The following is a 20,852-nucleotide window of genomic DNA, read 5'->3' on the forward strand; positions in this document are numbered from 1 at the left end:
ATGCTGATTTCGTTTTCTGTTTGATTTATGAGGGGGTGGGGAAAATGCATTGCATGCATATCAGTGAACAGAAGATAAAAGAGAAAAATATATTTATCTATTTGGCATCGATTAATAAAAATAAAATCTTTTTCTTTTGAATAAATTCTCATTCTTTGGAAGTGCGGTATCACTTGCAAGTTTTTATTGATGTGGAATCACATCTGCTGTAATTAAAAATCATGTTTTTATCAACAAAAAAAAGGAGAATTGTTTATTAATTTTAACATAGGATTATTTTATGAAGCAGATTGCAGTTTTGTTTTTCTGATTCCACTACGTTTGATTTTTTTTTCTTTTCTTGATAAATTTCGCACTCAATAAATTAATTATTTTTATTCATAAATTTTATCATTAAAATTTTTTTTTAAATTCCGTTGATCTTGCCTTGTTCCGGGTTTTAATATTCATGCTAGTGCCTTTTTTAACGATCGTTTCGGTTCGATTATTTTCAAGTATTTTTATTTAGAGTACTAAGTTTTCCTTTTATTTTATCGTTTCCCCCGTATAATTAGGTATGAAATATATTGCGTTATTTAACCATTGGTTTTGTTTATATTAGTTCATTTAGGAATTGTAATTATTTTTAAAAAATAAATATGAGAATTTTGTATTTTTTAAACTTGTTTTTTTCTTATTCTTTTGAATGTTATTTTTCTACCATTTTTTTTTTCCTTTTTAAAGTTAGGAGTACCTTTCTTTTTTCTCTTACTTTATGCATTACACTTTTTCCTTGTAATTTGGGTTCGATAAAACATAGATTAACAACACTTTTTGGTCGATCCAGAAAACCGGGAAATTCAGACATCCGGGATAGCGATGGTCCCGAGCATCCCGGATAATTGGTTCTCTACTGTATTAAAATTCTTAAAGATAAATTTATTTTTACTATTGTTGATAAAGCTTCATGTAATTTTTGTATTATGTGTAAATATTTTTTTTAAAAATTGATTATTGGAGAATATAACGCAAATAATACTTATTGAAAATTAAAAGAAGATAAGAAAGTTTTTGAAAAAAGAATTATTGCATTTAGTAAAAAATTAAAATTTAGGTTAAATAGGATTACATTTCCATATTTATATCCTATTGTTAAATTTCATAAAAGCCTGGTTAAATTTAGGTTTATTGCATGTGGTACTAATTGTTACAATTCTGATATTAGTAAAAAGTTTTTTAATTGCTAAAAATTATTTTACGTAAAATTAAAAAAAAGAAAAATATTGTTATAGATAGTAATGTTGAAGTTTTGGATTATATTAATAATAAATATTTCTAGCATTAATACTTTTCATTTTGAAAATTTGTATAGAAGTATACCACATGAACAGATTATTGAAATTTGTTGCAAAATTTATTTAATGAGAAAATTGATAAGTCTTATTGGTTGGATTTATGTAGGTTTAATCTTTTTGAGAATGTTCTTTTTAATGGTTTAGATTTTTATAAAGAAATTATTGGAATTCCCCAAGGTAATTCCTTTTGTGGTGCTTTTGCTAATATTTTTTTGCATTTTTTTGAAGCTAAATTTCTTGAGTATAATGAATTTAAAGTTTTCACATATATTGATGATTTGATTTTGTTTAATTGTGATAATTTTAATTTTGTTAATAGTTATTATGCTAAAGATTTGGTTTTAAAGAAAACCAATGAGAATTGCTTAAATGTTGAATATTTAGATTTTAAAATTGATATTGTTGATAAAATAATCAAAATTGGTGTTTTTGATAACAGGAAAGCTTTTAAATTTAAAGTTATTTTTTTCTTCAACTTTCATACTAATCTGTGTAATAACATTTTTAAAAATTTAGTTTTTTCACAATTGGTTAGGATTAAAAATATTTGCAATAACGTTGAAAGGTTTCAGAAGGCTGTGAATAATTTTTTTGAATAATTTGAGTAATGATGTTTTTCCTTTTAACTTTTGTAATGTTAAATTTTTGATTAAGAAAATGATTGAAGAATACTAGATTTTTATTTCTTATAACAGGGCGCAATTCAAGTCTGAACTGAGCAGCCCTAGTTAAGCATTATGTTAATTTCTTACGTTATCTTCTCCTTCACTTCTTTTTTTCAATCTGTGCATTTTAATAGATTCTTTTGTTTTAAGTGTTTCCTTTGCATTTAGTTTGTTTGTGAAATCACTGTTTGGCTGGTGTGAGTTTTTATTTTCTCAAGTTTTTGCTTGAATTTCTTTTCTGAATTGGTTTTATGTATTTCATGTATTTTTTCCTGGACTTATACAAAACCTTCGGGGTACTGAGAGAGTTACTTTTTGCATTTAATTTTGCCTCTCTCTCAAAAGAAAAGGTTTTGTTTTATGGCTTCCGAAGGCCGGTATCCCCTGAAGACGCCGGCTTCGTTGGTCATAATTTTAGTTTTATTTCCATCATTTTCTTTATTGCTATATTTATTCTTCCTTTTGGATTTTCTGCTGTTTTCTTTCAAAGAATGTTTTGTCAGTTAAAAATTAAATATTTTGTATTCTTTTACCAAGAACAATGATCTCGCACCAAGAAGAAATGATTATTTCTTCTTAGGATTATTTCAGCTTGCATTATTTCTTTCTTCGGATTATTTCTTCTTGATTACATTATATAGATTATTATTTTAATTGATGAAATTTCTTAAGATGGGACAGTTTTAAATTCACCCCATCATAATCTACAATCGAAACTTAGCTAAATTTATTGGTTTTTCTGAAATTAACAGCATAATAGAATTATCGTAATATATGGGCGCAATATTGGAATTTCCGGAAGAGATTCGAAATTCGGCAAATTCCGAAATACGGAATTTTGTCGGTCCTGTGAGTCCCGGATTTTGGGTCCTATACTGTACTACCAGTCCTAAGCCTAGAAAAAGTATGAAGGGAAGTCAGTGCATAAATAATAATTATTTAAACTAGATTTTAAACAACTTTCCAACTATCTAAACTTTTCATTATCCGAACCATGTTCGGTCCTGAGCAGTTCGGATAATCGGCGCTCTACTGTGTATATATATATATATATATGAAAACTAGAGAAAATTTCATCACAATTTGATACTTAGGTTAAAAATATGCATTATTTATTTTTACCAATTTAAATAGTTTAAACTTTTATTTTACTGATTATGATCAGCAGAAGATAAAAGGATGATTGTTATAGTTATTGTTTATGCATTATATATATATATATCCTGCATATTTCATTTTTCATACTTCTCAGATTAAAGAACTACTGAAACATATTGCTACATTTTTATTCTTTTTACAATGGATAGCTATATATTTGTAACTTATATTCTAAAGCTACCTAGAATTATATTTCTTATCCATATCCAAAATCCATATAGATTACAGCTTACAGTGAATTTGAATAAATATAATTAGTGAACATATTTATATTTTACTATTATTTAGTAAAAAAGTTATAATCCAATAAAGTAAAGTACTAAATTCAACATAAAATACACATAATTTTTTTAAAAAAATCTTTAGATTCAGTTGCAAAAAGTAGTATTTGACAAAAATGACTAGGAAAATGCATAAACCAACTGTCATACACATTAGCTTCGCCATAAGTATAGGTGTGAAAACAACATAAAAAGCAGAAAAATATAGACATTAGGAAACTATGATGCGATATAAGGCAATGCAATACTTAAAAAAAGCATAAAAAGATACAAAATATAACAGAAAGTGTAGAAAATAAACAGCAATAGAAAAATGGAAGTCTCTCAATGCTTCATTATAGTTATTTTTTGTTTTGTAAAAATCAGAAACTAAATGGCCTTTATTTACTTGGAAAATATTTTATCGACAAAAAAAAGAGTGATAGAAAATGCATAAAGAATGACAAGCCAAAAATTCATTTTGAAAATTAAATTAAACTAAACTGATGTTGAGAAAAGAAGAAAAAAAAGAATACCCTCTGTTAACTTTATATTAAAGATACTGTCTGCTAACAAAAACAAATTTTCAAAAAAATTATTTTTCTAGAGTCCCATTAAAAGGGGTAAATATATTTTTAAGTTTCATATCACAGTAGTAGTACTCAGTTTCCTCAAGAATATTACAGCATATACACTAACATGATACTTGTATCTGGGAAATTATGGGCTATTGTGTTTGAAGGGTTATGTTAGAAATGTACTTCATTGCAAAAAAATACTGATTAACTTTAAAAAACTCATAAAATATTTCTCTACAGACATCATTTAAATTCTTTGATACCTTTCCTTTAGAGATTTTTTTGAAATCATTGAGAATGCCTTTTACTTTTAATTGCTTGCTGTGAATTTCGGTAACTATAAAAAAGAATTTTGCTACCCTTTGACTTCATATTAAAAATGTTGTACAGCATTAAAAAAAATATTTGTTTCCTCGTGACTTCCTTAAATTACTCTGAGTTTCAAATACCATATATATTCAGTCCAAATTTTATATTAATATTGGATACTTGACTATTTAATCCCATAACGATTATATCCCTAAATTAAAGCAATTAAAATATCTTCCTTTTGTCTTTTTGGTTTTAAGAGAAATTTTTTTTTTTAAAAGTTACCTCTCTTTTTTTAGCTTCATTTTTTCCATACTTTGTGAAAAGGTAGGAAAATATATTTCCAATACAGCAAGCCACATGAACCAAAGGACCTTCTTTGCCTAGAAATAATTTAAATAATATTTTATAGCACAATTCTAATTTTCCAAATAACTTGTTTTTAAGCTTAGTAAGCATTAAAAGAACTAAAATATTTTATAAAAGAGTTACTTAAAAAATTTTAAAATTTAATTAAAAAAAAATTTAAAGTTTTCATACCAATAATTAGTACAAACAATTTATGGTCATACACTATTATATTATACAATATACACATTTCAGTCCATGGGTGTCACAAGGGCACAATTTTTGAGGAGGACTAAATGAAATTACATAGACACAAAAGCTTTCTAAGTTTCACATGTAAAGAAAGAAAATTCTTAAATGTACTAAATACCTGCAAACAGATTAACTATTTTATATCTTTCTTATTTTAAACTTTAAAAAATGTATATTGATGACAATAAGGAGACTCTAAGTGACTATTAAAAAGAAAAACTAGGGAAAATATGTTTGCAATCATTTGTTGATTAGGATGCATAAACTTTCATATATAATTTAGACTGTGTGACTAAATATTTAGCAAAACAGAATAACTAAGTACTCAATTGCTGAAGATTTTTATTGCAAGGTGAAGATCTTTTTGATTTAATTAACTTATTACCTTAATAAGTATTTTAAACAATTTTTTACTCAAAAATATAATTTTTAATCAATATTAATGCCAAAATGCATAATAATTAGTATTCAACACACGGAATATTCAGCAGACCAAATATTCATTAATTGGCAAAAATCAGTAGTCAGAGCATTCCAAATAACCACTCCAATAACTATCATACATATTATTTTATGCACATAAATTACAAATTCAAAAGCAAACCTAAGCTGAGTCCAGCAGCTACAGCAAGCATCATGCCTATCGACTTAATTGTAAGAGTCCATTTACCAAGATATCCTCGGATAATAAACCCACTTAATATTGTTTTTATCTGCAAAAGAAGAAATCCGATTAAAAAAGTGTGTACAGGATTTCTACAAGCTTTTTGTTTAACTAAGGCATTCTCAAAACTATAATCAGAAATTATGCTTTTATATTTTATGAACAGAAGTTGGAGAAAACTTAAAAATGTAAAGCATTTAAATTTTGAAATTATCTTTAAGTATATTTCACAATATTTTTAAAATAATTAAGTGTAATTGCAATCTATATTAAGAAAATTGTCCATGTTATGCAAATTAGAAAAATTACAGCATAGGGTATTGAATTACATAAAAATGTGGACTGCAATAGTTAATACAGTCTAAAATGACATTCTATGTGTGCTTTTCTAAATAATTTTAATCAGCAATGCCAATACAAGATTTTGAAGCATAACTATTTTTTATCCAAATAATAGTTGCAACCATATAATAAAGAAGGGTAAAGGAAAAACGATTTCTACAATGGATTTCTCAACAAGCATATCATATTTTTTTGTTCTGATATCCTTGATGAAACAAATGTTTAAAAAAAATTAAGAGTAGGAAAGAGTTTAAAAAAAAGGCTAACTTAAACATTAATAACTTTAATGTTATTAATTCATATGTATTTCATTTAATAACTAATTTTTGTTGAATGCAAGTATAACTTGGAGAGAATAAATTATTATAACTTACTTTAGTTAGCACAAAAAATTTTAAATCTATAGCATTTTTTCAATATTTTATAGCTTGCATCTTAATTTCATAAACTAATCTTTAAAAAAAACAGATATTAAGGATAAAAATTGTAGGATTATTAAAGAAATAATCAAGAAAATTAATGACACTAAAAAGATTATTTAATTTAAATCAATTTATAAAACTTTTCACTACTAGCACCACTTAACTTGAGTTTTCTGATAAATAAATAAAAAAGATACGAACCTCAGGTATTCCGGATCCACATGCATACGGAGCAAAAGTTCTGACAAGTAAAACAGCAAGCGCAGCAAATAAAAGGCTCCATAAAATATACATGATAAACTCAATAGCTGTTGAACCAAAATTAATACTGTAGTAACCAAATTCTTCTGGCCAAGTATGCCACTGCAAGAAAATATATTTCAAGGTTTTTAATTGAATGCATATATTTCACATTATAGAAAAGGCTTGAATATTCAAAATGCATAGATAGTATTTGCAAATTTTAAATAAGCAAAAATTTTGAATACACAGTATCAAAATATTTAGTTTGGCATATAACAAATTTTCAAGAAAAGTGCAGTACTTTAAAAAAAAACTTATTAAAAATATAAGTAAATTGAAATGAAAGAAAAACAATTTATAACAGATGTCCATAAAAAATAATTTCGAAGAAAAATAAGAGTTTGATAAAAATTAAAAAAAATAATAGTAACAAAATTACAAAATTGAAAAAAGCATATCTTGAAAAAAAAAAAATAATAATGTTTAACTTATTATTTTTTTTTATTTTATTATTTTTTCCACAAGTTATCAGTAATTATACAATAATGAGTTTATTTTAAACTTTAAATAAGCACAAATAAAACACAATCTTAATAATGTATCTGTTTATTTTTATTTTATTACAATAAAAAAATTTATTTTTTAGAATTATTTGCAAATTCATCTCTTTTGTCCATCATTAAAAGTAAGAAAAAAATAAAATAAACATTTCATAATAAGTTTTTAAAAAAAACACGCATATGAATAATAAAATTAACTCAGATTATTTGACATATCTAACAATTTAATACCAAAATGTATACATTCATAATAATGTACGCATCCATTTTATCAATTGAAAATAATAACCAATTAAGATTTTTCAGGCCATTTATCATATATACCAAGCTCTCTGAACACATAACTACTTGGTACAATATGCCATACAAAAAAAATAACTTACGGGGAGAACAACATACTCAGAATTAGTAGAGCATCATATGTACTAAGATTCAGCGGATAGGCAGATAGGCATAAGAAGTAATCCGATGGTCAGGTATAATATGTCACCTGAACCTATTATTGGTTGGCTGCGTTGCTTTCAGCCAACTGCTATTTTATTTATTTGTTCAATTCCAAAATGAGCTGGCAAATACAATCAACATGGGAATTTTCAAATAAATGTCTAAAAGAGTAGCAAAGAACTGTTAATAAATAGTGCAAAAATGCAGTAACAGACCAATTATAACTAAAAAGAGAAAACATTCCTGCTCCTCCCCAACTCTGACATTGATTGGGGAACATGTGGGTATCCTCTATTACTGTGTCCCTACATGTAGCTTTTCCTTTATACTTAGGGGCCTACCCTTCCTTGGGGAACCTTTTTACATTACATCTATGGAAACTAGTCTTCTTTCCATTTGTAAATTGTTTTGGTATTAAGTTGCCAAATAACTGTGATAACTTATACCTCATGATCATTTCTGTAACGATTGATATCTTTTGATCTACAAAAAATGTTATTAGATAGCCTTTTTTCAGCTGATTGAGCTTAACTTGGTCAAATATTATACAGTGACAGTGTTTGAATGTTTGTTGATCAACAATGGGGTTAGCAGTCAAGAGTTTGGCAGAAAATTGATGAGGATAATGTTTGTTTCGCCATTGCAATATCAGTTGAGATAAAGATATATGATAGTCAGGGTCAACGATAAATCACCAGGAACTAATATAGTGTAATATACCCAATAAAAATGCTAACAGATTCCAATGAGAATGGAGAGGCACCAGTTTCAAATAAAGATCTGAATAAGAGGGTCAATTTATACTTATTTAGTTTATAGTTTCCATACATTTAAAATAATTTATAAATTTCACACCCACAACTAGTTTCATTCTTTCTTGAATCATTATGTTGCCTTTGTTACTTAAAAAATGTAGCCAATAAGTTTCAAGTGATTTCAGATCTTTTAGAAGCAAAAACCTTATTACTGATTGTACTTCCATGACTAAATTTTCAATCTCAGTGTGCATTAGTGTGTAGAAAAAACTGCATAGTCACAAACTTTGTCAAGTTTGATGCATACCAGGGATCAAATATTTATTGCCCGACATGCCTGGGGCATGCAAAAATTCAAATCAAGCACTCTCTCAAATTTCAGTGAAAATTAACAAGATGCCTGATAAGGCAGATCACAAGTATTGAAGGGAAAGAAAAAAAAATTAAATTAGTTAAGGCCGAAATATTAGTAAATTTAATTATATAACTAAGAATTGATGAAACAATGTTAACAAATTTTTTTTATACTTCTACTCATACTTATTTTAATAAATAAAGTTTACCTCAATTGTTGAGTATAAAAAAAAAATTAATAAATTTAAATATCAATATCTCAGGAGAGACATCATTTTTATAAATTTATATCTATTTCCAATCATTAATGAAATATGATAGTTAAAAAATTTAATATGAATAAGCATTGATGAGAAGGAACCTTCAGATTAATAACAGAAATATTCATACATTTTCATTAATATGTATTAAAAAAAGATGTTAGGCATGTGAAATTAGGGCATGTATCTCGTACAGTGATCAGAAGTAGCGCACTACAAGTAGTGAAACTAATTAAAGACACAAATTTTTCTCAGTTTGCAGTGTGCTACTTTTTTACAAAAGTACTGTAGCGAGTAGTGCAATTACAAAAGAACAGTAGTTTCTAGCGATTCCAGGAATCTACTTTTAACGTTAGTTTAGTATAGAAACAAGGTTCTAACTCAGCAAAATTTTTGAATTTGATGCGTACAAATCTTTGTGCAGGTCTGTTAATGGAGGCAATGAAAATACCTTTCATGCTATGGCTGAGTGTTAACAAGAATTGCTTATTTAGAATCACGTGTAACTAAAACTTAAGAATACATCACGAATAATAGAAAATTTTTCACTTTGGTCACACTTTTACATACAAATGTATACACATGTAATATAGATGTTATTTCAAAGGAAAGGAACATATTTTTGATGTGTTACTCGTTATTTCCATTCATTTCTTAATATAAATATTTGCTGCCGAAAAAAGCATAAAAAGTTGAGAAAGTTAAATTAACAAACTAAAGAATGTTTTAGAACAACAAACTGACTCATGCAAACGTTCAGGTTTAATATAAGCCAATTTTCCATTCAATACCATTTTGAACATAGGTATAAATTAATTTGTACTGCAAAGTTAGTCTCCTTAAAGTAGTAACTACAGTTCGAAAGTAGTTAGTAGTCACTACATTTAAAAAAAGTAGTTGTAATAAACTACAAAAATAATGTAGTTTTTCCAACCACTGATCCAGTAAGCCAACATGTGGAGCTGGGCAAGTAAAAATGTTACGACTTTTTTAGCACTGGTGCACACAGGACAATGGAAAAGGCTTGATAATAAATCAACATCACTAGCCATGCCTCTGGTCAACAAAACTCAACTATATTACATGAATATTCAATAATTTGAGATTAAACCATATAGTCTTGTTTCTACATTCAACTAAGGAATACTATTAGTAAAGCAAGATATAAATCTATGTGAAATTTCAACTTATTACATATTATTTGCATAACTTGTTTCAACAGTGAATTTAAATTTTTTAGTATCTAGAAAATTAGTACATCATTAATTTAAAGTTCACCTGTGCACATTTATCTCCTTCATAGAAGGTGTCATTGCTAGACCAACAACATTGCTCACGATTCAACCAAAATGCTTCAGGACATATGCCTTCTTTAAGATCTTTCATCCACCCAGCACCTATGTCTATTATACCAGATACAACACCTATAAATAGACAAAACTTTAAAAAGAATGTGGCGATAAAAGTATGAGATGTAGCATCAGCAAAAATGGATTGATAAATTAAATATACTAAGGTACACCGTCTGAATATTGCTAGGTAATATCAGAATTTTAAATATTGCCAGAATTGGCAGTTTTAAACCATAATACAAACAAAATATTTTATTTTTTTTTAAAAAAAAAAGGAAAAAAAGTCATGATTTTTTATTCAAAAAAATCTCTGTAATTATTTAAATTTCTATTAGTATTTATATACTTTTAGCTTGAATATAACTAAATGAAAAATATTAAATTTCTTCAAAAAGTTTTCAATTTTAAATTTAATGCAAATACTAATGAGTATCACTTTAAATAAATACAAGCATGTAATTTTTTAATGAAATGCTTATGGATCATTGCATTGCTTTCCTGCAAAAATATCAACATAAAACAAATTAATGCAAGTAAATTTAAGGCGAGGTTACAATGTCTCTAAAAATAGACCATCACCATTCCTTGTTCCGATAGTTTTCAAAGGTAGTTAAATGACATAATTATTCAACAACCTAAGATAAGTTTCTCTAACTTTTCTTTCTATCTTTTTAAAGATATATTATGCCTGTTACAATCAAAAGAATATATAGGAATGGAAATATGAATTTTATATTTTCTTTTCGGGTTTTTTTAAGAAGTATTTTCTGCTACTAAGGTTAAGTGCCCTAAGTCTTTTATGTATATATTATAAAAGTATTTGATCTATGAGAAGCATGTTGAAAGACATACTGAGAGACAGTGAGAAAACGTATGTTGAGAAACAAGCAAAAAAAAGATATAGGGTGCAACTGTTGTACCAGCAATCTCCAAACGAATAGTTAACACAAATAGTAAATACCAAAAAACATTTATGAACTAAAAATAAAGGATCAAATTTTGATATTTTGGAAGAATAATTAGGAATTGGGCAAGTCCAGAAAATGGATTTGATAGTCACATTTAATATCATTCATTTTGAAAGTTTTTAAGAGAAAAAAACAATGTTGTATTATTCAATAAAAACTAACAAATTGTCAATAATTAACCACAATTTCATACAATATTTTCATATAGGTGAGTATGATAATATATATATATGGGTGATTCTCATGAAACATGACAATTCGAACCGAACAATTTCTTCAAATTTAAAGTCTTCAAAATAATCTAAAATTTTTTTTGTATACTACTTTAGCTACACTTATTAATATCTTATAGAGAGCAGTGTAATTTATTGACATTTGCTCGAGGAAAAAAAAATAGAAATTCACCAAATTTTGAATGCCAGGAAAATGACATATTACCTTAGAAGTTTAAAAAACAGTCATTTTAAGATAATAGTAAGTAACTCAACTTAAGCCTTTATGTTAGATGAACCATAAATTGCTTAAATTAATTCTTTTTATCCACTGTAGAAAGAAAAGAAAAAAATTTGAGGCTGATATGTACAGAATAAAATTGTGTATAATAATCAATCATTAAATAAATAAATAACTTTGATTACATCCAAGCATATTACAATCATACATAAACTTGGTATTAGGTTAATATTTGCTTTCCCTCTTTACAGTATTAGCAGTTAAAAAGAATTTCTGGTAACACTTCAATGTCCTGGCATTCATAAGCCAGGAAAATGACAGCCAGGATAATGACAAATTCGCCATTTTATAGCAAATAACTTTAATATTTTGGCCGAAGACGTTTATATTCTGATTTCAAGAATCCAGGAAAATGACAGCATGAAAACCTACTCACCTTGAATATTTTTTTGAAATAGATTTTGAGACAAAAAATTGGTTCTTTATTCATGCAACAAAGACATGATCAGATAGGAGGGTATCTAATCAATCTATTAACATAAGATATTGATTCCTGGTGCTATCTATTTTGGTTATAAATCACTAAATAAAAGTAGCCAGGAAAATGACAGATTTTCATGGGACAAACAAATTATTAACAGAAAAAATTATTTTAAACGAAGTTTTAGTAAACAATACCCTCTGCGTATATTCTAGAAATGCTTACATAGGATAAGATTAAAAAAAAAAATTAGATTTTGAAAAATGTATGGGAAGTTTTGAAGCTAGTTATTATTGGAAATATTGTATGGGACATGCCAGGAAAATAACATTTTGAAGTTCAATTAAATTTTTTAACTATACAAAACAGTCAATGTTAGTGCAAAGTCATTTTAAAATGCTAACAGCAATGCTATTTATAAATTTTTTAAAAAAAAAGTTCTTTTAGTATTATAGTATTAGATCTTCGAGCAAGGGACAGTGAATTGTCATGTTTCGTGAGAATCACCTATATATATATATATATATATATATATATATATAAATGAGCAAATAATAATTTAAACTTTTTCTTCCACAGATAAAAACACATGTTTCTCCTCTTTTTTTCCTTTCATTTGACAAAACAAATTAGCGCAGATAATCAGATAAAAATAACAAAAAAAAACAAGCCTCAAATTTTAAAAGTAAATTAAAAATGTTACAAGTTGGAAAAAAAATAAACAGGAAGTAATATTACAAATTTCAGGAATCACTTTTTTAAGCACTTGATTATTAAAGATTCACACGTAAACCCATGTGCTTTTATCGATTGCATTTTCATTATTGCCACGGAATTTCATAAGATTTATGAAACCTCACTTTTTTTATGCTATATTGTTTTGAATTGAAAATTTTGAAATATGCATTTGAATAATCATTTTTTGGTGCAATCAATTTGTAAACATTTTACTGTCCATGTAACTTTGTCAATCGCATTTTCAACAGTTATTGCTTGGAATTTTCATAGAATTTTTTAAATTTTTGATTTTTTTCTGATATACTATTATAATCCAAGAATTTCGCAACACACTTTTGAATAATCACTTTACAATGTGCTCCAAGTGTGAAATTCTTTTAATGGTAGTAATATTTCTATGCAAATCAAGATGGAAAAAAAAAAACACTTTTTCAGGCTTTAGTGAAATGCCGCTGGAATCACAAAACACAGGATTTTGTTTCTGTGATATCTGATTTTTTTATCATATTAAGAGTGAAAATTGGATAAAAATAAATAAAAAATCATAAAAAGTGGAAATTAACAGAAAAGCGGAGGATTCCCATCCTTGTTGGTTTTAAATTCAAAGAAAGTAGATTCTAGTATCTTTAATAGGGCAGCATCCGCCAATTTGAATTTTGTTCCGGTTTTTTGGTTTTCCGGTTTTCTGATTTCCAGATAACGGGTTCTGTACTGTATTTGTATAAAGACTATCCTAACATATATGTTTTGTGTTGTTTCATGTTCAGCTAAGGAAAATTCTATATAGGAATAGTCTTAATTATAACTTAAGGTTGGTGAAACCAACCAATATTTCTGTTATAGGAAAAAAAACTATCAAACACTGTACCCAGTACATCCCTAGTTCTGATTTTTATTTCAGGAAATATAAGTATAGCATATGAAAAATAAACATATGTACAATAGTTTACATATTGATTGCCATCAAGACATTTCAGAAATTAGTTTTTTTTTTTACTGATCCCTTAAACTAGAAACTTAACTATTACTGAAAAATATGAAAAATTGCACCATTTCAGCATATCGTTTTAGAAATTTCTAAAAAAAAAAATTCTAGGTAGCTTTTGTCCACATGGTCTTGATCAAATAAGATAATGCAATAGAAACTAAAAGAATTTTTTTAGCTCTTTAAGTGTCAGCTTCAGGTTATTTTGGCAGCTTTTGTCCACATGGTTTTTATCAAATAAGATAATGCAATAGAAACTAAAAGAATTTTTTTAACTCTTTAAGTGTCAGCATCAGGTTATTTCGAACTTAATGTTTCTGGCTTTTCTGCATCATAAAATCAGGTTTTAGCCAAATTATTCAATTAAAAAGTATTGCAGAGCAGGAAAAATTCCATAACAATTGCGAATTGTGAGAGTCAAAACACTTAGAAGGTTAAAAAGGAACTTTTAATAAAAACCTACCAGCTGCTAAACCAGCCAAAAGAACACATAGCCAACCAGACCAAGCATCATGAAAACCACGCATTAAATCACAAATTGAATCTCCCCTTTTCTTTACAATATGCCGATGTCGCATTCTATCTCTTGCAATATCTCGTTGCCAGTCAATGGTATGAAAATCATCATATTGACCAATCCCAGGAGGTAACTCTTCAGTATCTCCTGAAGTAAAAATACATATGTAAATAGAATATTCATATTTAGTATGCATACATATAATTGCATGTATAAACTATTATACTGACCTACAATAAAATGATGCAATGAATCTTTTTAATTATTACCATACATACAGATCATCTGAAACTACTTTGTCACCAGTACCCGTTGTAAACCAACAATACCAAATGATATTACAAGTTCTCTTATGCAAAATAAATCAAAAGTTAATCTTTTGTTTCTCTTATATTATTCAAAAGAAATTAGGTCTAACTAGTTATTTTTATCATATTTTTTTATGGTAAAAGAGGTCAATGACTTTGAAAATTAAGTCACAGATAGTAGTAGAAAAAAATGAATGCCCTGAAGATGAATTATTACAGATCCTGAAATCTGTTATAATTTTCTAGATCTCTAATGAGGAAAATCATCCGCCCGAGTTCCAAATAAAACATGATAAGTTCACTTCAGTCCCTTTTTTAATGTGAAACTTTAACAACTTTATCAAATATTGCATATTCAACAATTTTTAAAATTTATTTTTATTTTATTGTTTTATATGTCTAGACATATAAAACAATATAAAATATAAAACAATAGACACATAAAACAGTAGAAGAACAGTAATAGAAACAGTTGCACATTTTAAGAAACCTTCTTATAAATAAATGCAAAATACATGAAGTTGTTTAGAATTAAGAAAAGTGTTCAGTTATTAATATTTTATAATCTTCTAATGATGCTTCATCTGACAAGGAAGGGGCATGACTTGGGAAATTTATATTTTGGGATGCAAGTTTATGTATTAGTAGTATACTCTTAAGTAATGTAATTCAATTACATGTAAGAATATAAGTAGTCTCATAATCTAAAATTATAAAGTATGTTTTAATTGAATGAACCAGTTGTTTTAATTAAAGCATGTTTTCATTTGAGTATACCTGATAGTGTATAATTATGAGTCAATGTCTTTTAAACAATGCCTGTTGCACTTACTTTCATTGCTAAATTTTTCTTTAAGTCAAATATTTTAAGTTTTGCTACTTGGTTTTAATTTGAGGATGGGAATTTTTTCACCAATGATTTCTAATTTTCCATAAGCTCATCTAGATTTAAGATTTTAAATTATTTGATGTGCTGAGTTAATAGTGTCATAAGCAATAAGAATATTAACTGTAACAGATTATTGGTAATTCATTAAATACATGAAGAAAAATGGCAAATACAATATTGACTTTCAACCTTTGCTCTCCACTAAGCTGGCTACTGAGTGGATATTTTAATGTAGTGGAGCATCCATGACCAATCTTTTGTCAAATACCAAAACAAATTGTTTTGTTTATAACAAACAATTTGTTTGTTATAACAACAAATTGTTTGATGTTAACAATTCTAAACCGTTCTAACAGTTCTAAATAGAACTCTGAATCATCAACATGCAGATGTTTTTGTTACACTGACAGCAAAAGGAAAGATTTGGGTTTTGCTACACTTCGAGCAATAGAAGCTCTAGAAAATGTTTTGGTTTGCATAAAATGCACTACCTTTTGATATTCCTAAGATGTTAGACATATCTTGCAACTTTCTGTTACAGTTGTCCAAAACAATTTTGGGCAGTTTTATTTTAATGCTTTTAGTTTCATTTTATTTCGATTTCCCTAATGTTATTTATCAGCCGTGTTGATATGGCCCATAAAACTATTCTGCCAATAAAAAATTGCTTAATCAACACACAAAAAAGCCTACTACACTAAAGGAACCCAAACAAAATGAAAGAGCACTGTGTTTAGTTAAGAAACACTGCATTATGGAAGAATAATATCAAATATGGGAAGACTGTAAAAATGGAACAGACAAAAATCTAAAACTGATGTTTGTCTTATTTGCAATGTTTAACAATGGTAATACCATTTCTGGATATTGCATAACACTCTCTATTGAAAAGCAACCAGATTTGTAGCAGATAAACCAATTTTATTTTTTGGGATGCACACTGTTTCCTCTTTGAATACCAGTTAAATAGTGTAGGTGTGATTCCTTTTTTCATAGCCTCTAATTTTTATCAATACAAAAAAAAATAATAATAAATAAAAAAAATAACATCACCAAGCTTTACACAAAATTTAATATAGAAGCATTGCATTCCTGTTATTCAAAAATAATGCAAGTGCTCACTTACCCACCTTAGTCAATAGGAGTAAATTAACAAATGACAGGTTTTTTAAAAAGAAAACATTTCAAAAAAGGTTGTCCAACTTTATACGCCTCCAGCTTCATTATTTTTAGGCACAAAAAATTATAGATTAATATTTTTTAACCGACCAAGAATACTGATTTTTTGCCTTCAATTCTTTGACCTGTCTTTAGGTCTTTACAAAAGCGAAATCATTTACCTTGATTAATTGAACATTCATTATCAGAATCACTACAAGAATCTGGGAGGTCTGTCAGAGGAAAATATTTCTGTTGACCAGGTACACCTACAGGTATATGGAAATAAATGAGAAGAACTAATACAAAAATTCATGCATAAAGAAAAAAAAAGGGGGGGGAGATTTTAAAGAAAGAGAGACAACCAAACATACATGCACACAAAAAAAAAGAACATAAGGTAGTCTACAATTTCCACGAAATTTTTAAAATCTCAACAACTAAATATAGGGATATGGAAGCATTTTATTTACAAAGTACGGACTTAATTTTTTAGCATACATCATTTTGAGATTGTTTTGAATAAAATTGCATAATAATTATAATGGCTTGTAAAAAATATTCTTCTTCTGAAACAAAACAGAAGTTTAGCAAAAAACTTGCAAAATAATTAACTAAGAAAAATTTAACTGAAGCTTATAAATTAAACATTACACAAACATTAATAACTTGTAGAAAATTTAAAATCCTTTTAAGTAAAGAAAAAGTTAAATAGTTATTATCAGCAACAATGGATGACTCCCTGAGAGCAAAAGAATGCCATAAAGAGTGATAAAGCTTTACTCTAATAATTATAGGCGTTATAACAAGGTCACACATTGAAAATGCTTGACTCTGAGCAATCTGAGGGAATCAAGGTATTCCAGATAGCTGAATGCCAAAAATTTAGGATTTCTATATTTTCCGAAATAAACATTCCACCATATTAAAAATGTAGATAAATAAAAGTTCATCAGAAAACCAGCTTATAAAACAAATTAATAAAGATAAATTAATATAGGAATAAGAATTGTTGATAAAAAAAATTTTAATAATAACTATAGGTAGAATAATAGCCATGACAATATAATAAAAATAAATTTTAAAAAACGAAAATTCGTTTGAAGAAAACACAAGAGAAAAGCAAAAAAAATTTTTTAATTCATACCATCAGTACTTTAAGGAAATTTGATTGACAATGAAGTAAAACATTTTTTTTAGTAAGGTGTATTCATAATTGTATTACACATTAATATCCATAGCTCTTGTTGACCACTTGCAACATTAAACTTTACATTCATTCCACTTTATTTTCATTAGTCCTGTTTAAATAAGCAAAAATCAGAACACCATTAAATAAATTCTTTTTTTTTTTCATTATTAATTTCTGAGGTTTTTCTTTTTATAAATTATTATTATTTTATTTATAGATTCATTTTAGTTGATTTATTTTGCATGCTTTGAGTAAACAACAGTTCTTTTTTTCTGAAAGTGAATCATTTTTAAAGACTGCTACTTCTTTAATACAGGATAGATGGAACTCAAAGAAAGAAGAGCAAAATTAAAATGAAACAAATAAGCTAAAATAAACATTCAGATTATTCTGTATCTCATACAAATTAATATAAGCTTCAATTTTACTTACTGAAATCAATGATTGGTATAATTTTTTTTAGAGGGAAGAGAAAATGATTTCACATTTGGAAAACTTGTTCTTCCCTAGAGTAAATTCTCTAGGAGAAAAATTTTTTTTTATTTCTTTACTTTATCAAAGATTTTAAATAATCCACAAATTTTCTTAAATTAAACATTTTTGCTACAAATATAACAAAAACAAAATATTTGTAATTTTTTTATCTGCAAAAATGAAAAGTTGGTACAAAAATTTCAAAAAAGGAGAACATTTTAGATAAGGTTGAATAATTCAGTATGGTGTTTCCATACCTTCATTATACTCCAATCATTTCCCACAACTGCCAAGTATTATTGGAATGAAATATCTCAGTAATGTATTGAACTCTGGTCAAAAACCTAATGTAGCATAGTTAAAGGACATCAAACAAATCCTTAAGTAGCAGGGCTAGGAAAGATCAAATGGAACAGACCTCTCAGTCATATGAAATAATGATATCAAAACTAATGGATATTAATAATTTAAAAGTTACAAGTAGAGTTCCATAAATCGTATGAAAAAAATTTTAAATTGTGGGACAATGATATGGAAATGTCTTAAAAATACCTTTACAGGTTAGGGACAAACTAGGAAAGGAGTGAAAATTAAAAAGAAAGGAAAAAAAAACAAGATAAATATCCTTCTTGTTTAAATAAAATTGTTCAATAGAGGCAGTACAGATTCTAAAGAAGTTATCTTTTATTAATACTCAACATCACAGTGATTATAAAAGAAAGTGAAGTTATACAAAAGATAACCATTTCTTCAAACTTTGTCTTTGTTTCATAAAAATTTAGCAGTAACAGGACTTAAGTCTTTCACCGTTCACCAAATTAGAGAGCTAAGAGAGCACTTGCCTTGCTTCACTTATAAAATCTGGAAATCTTTCTGAGATTACCAAAGAATTTCAGAAAAATCCAGGTTAAAACAGTTTTTAATATATTCTGTATATGCAGCATACTTGAGATTTAAAGACAGATTATTCAATCCTGAAATATATTTAAATACACAGTAGTCATCAAAATTTCAGTATTTTAGTTTGTCATTTATTCTGGATCAAAACATTTATCAGCTTCCATAAAGTTTAATGCTGATTGACAACAGTTAATGACAAATTTATCTGGTAAATGAAATCCTGTTGCAGAGAAAAAAATAATGCAGACATTTGGCAATAATGTTCAAATTTGGAGATTATGAGATTTTCCACATTTTTGTACAATTATTCTTTTTATTCTAAAAAACCCTTATAATTTCAAAACTATTAGCTCGTCGTGTTGGATTGGTCTCGATTAATTCAGCAGAAAAAATACATAGGTAGCAATATAACATTTGTCTAAACAGCAATGTCAGATGTGCATAAATCAAAATTTTTATATCTAAAACTCTTATTACTTCTAAACTATTAATTTTAAAAACTTGGTTTTGGCCTCATTCAATTATTAGTAAAAAAAAATACTTAACTATAAATCACTAGTCCAAATAATATATATGAAATATTCGGTGTATCCACGCCAATATTTTCTAGTTAATAACGTAAAAGCAGCATGATTAATGAGTCCATGTTGTGCATAATCTTTTTTATTTTACTAAACGATGGTGAAATAGCAGTTTAACCCCTCTCCAGACGGAGATGAGGGGAGACCCATATCCCGTCTAAGCTGACGGATTTTATTTTAGCATGATAAACAACAGAAAAGCCACGCAAAAACATTCGGTCCTGCATTTTATAGGATGATTACAAGTTGTAAAGCGGCCAGTCATTATTGCCTTTTTCTGTATTCTTACGCCTCATCAATTTATTTATTGCTCATAGCAAATTGTTTAATCTTTCCTTATATGGAAGTGAAAGATCTTAAAATAACTTCTCTTTTGAAGTATAAATCTAATTATTATTCATTGGCATGTTTTTAGCCTTGAAGTCCCAAAATAGAATTTCTACCCTTATCCTTCACTAAAGATATTTTATGAAAAGGAATGAAGTTTTAATGCTTTTATTAATACAAAAGTATTTAATTTTTGTATTACATATATATATATATATATATATGTAACATAAAAAGCTTCTATTAATCTTTTTGTGTTAGATTCTTTGTTACAAAACTTCATCCTAATTAGTTATTCTAATCGAAGTACTTTCTCACACTTTTAAAAGCCACATCCTGTTCTTAAATCTATTTTTGGCTCAAGTATGCATTTAATTAAAAGCAGGACATAATTCCCTTTGCTCTCTGTGGGAAATGCTCGATCTATTTCATGAACCAATAGCAACTACTAAGATTTTCCTCTTTCCCTAAATGAAAACATTTTAAGGATTTTACTTTGCAAGATTTTCCCTAACATACAACCTAGGAGCGCAACTTTTTGTGTTCACTTTTTACACTTTCTCATGACTGCTCAGTCTAAT

At 27.1% G+C, this 20,852-nt stretch overlaps 1 protein-coding gene across 2 annotated transcripts in view; it reads right to left on the minus strand.

The window, feature by feature from the left end:
• ClC-c (chloride channel protein 3) overlaps positions 1-20,852 on the minus strand; it is an 88,951-nt gene that overhangs the window by 42,497 nt on the left and 25,602 nt on the right. Inside the window, exons 3-8 of one of the 2 annotated variants that reach the window (XM_021144637.4) lie at positions 16,980-17,066; positions 14,389-14,589; positions 10,227-10,372; positions 6,534-6,695; positions 5,509-5,617; positions 4,590-4,687 (exon numbers count right to left, since the gene is read on the minus strand). In XM_021144637.4, coding sequence (XP_021000296.1) covers positions 4,590-4,687; positions 5,509-5,617; positions 6,534-6,695; positions 10,227-10,372; positions 14,389-14,589; positions 16,980-17,066 — 803 coding nt within the window. The remainder of the gene's footprint in view (positions 1-4,589; positions 4,688-5,508; positions 5,618-6,533; positions 6,696-10,226; positions 10,373-14,388; positions 14,590-16,979; positions 17,067-20,852) is intronic. The other variant, XM_021144638.4, reaches the window with a different exon arrangement.

This window comes from Parasteatoda tepidariorum, chromosome 11 (assembly GCF_982258835.1).
Source record: "Parasteatoda tepidariorum strain Cologne lab strain chromosome 11, Ptep-v5.0, whole genome shotgun sequence".
NCBI lineage: Eukaryota > Metazoa > Arthropoda > Arachnida > Araneae > Theridiidae > Parasteatoda > Parasteatoda tepidariorum.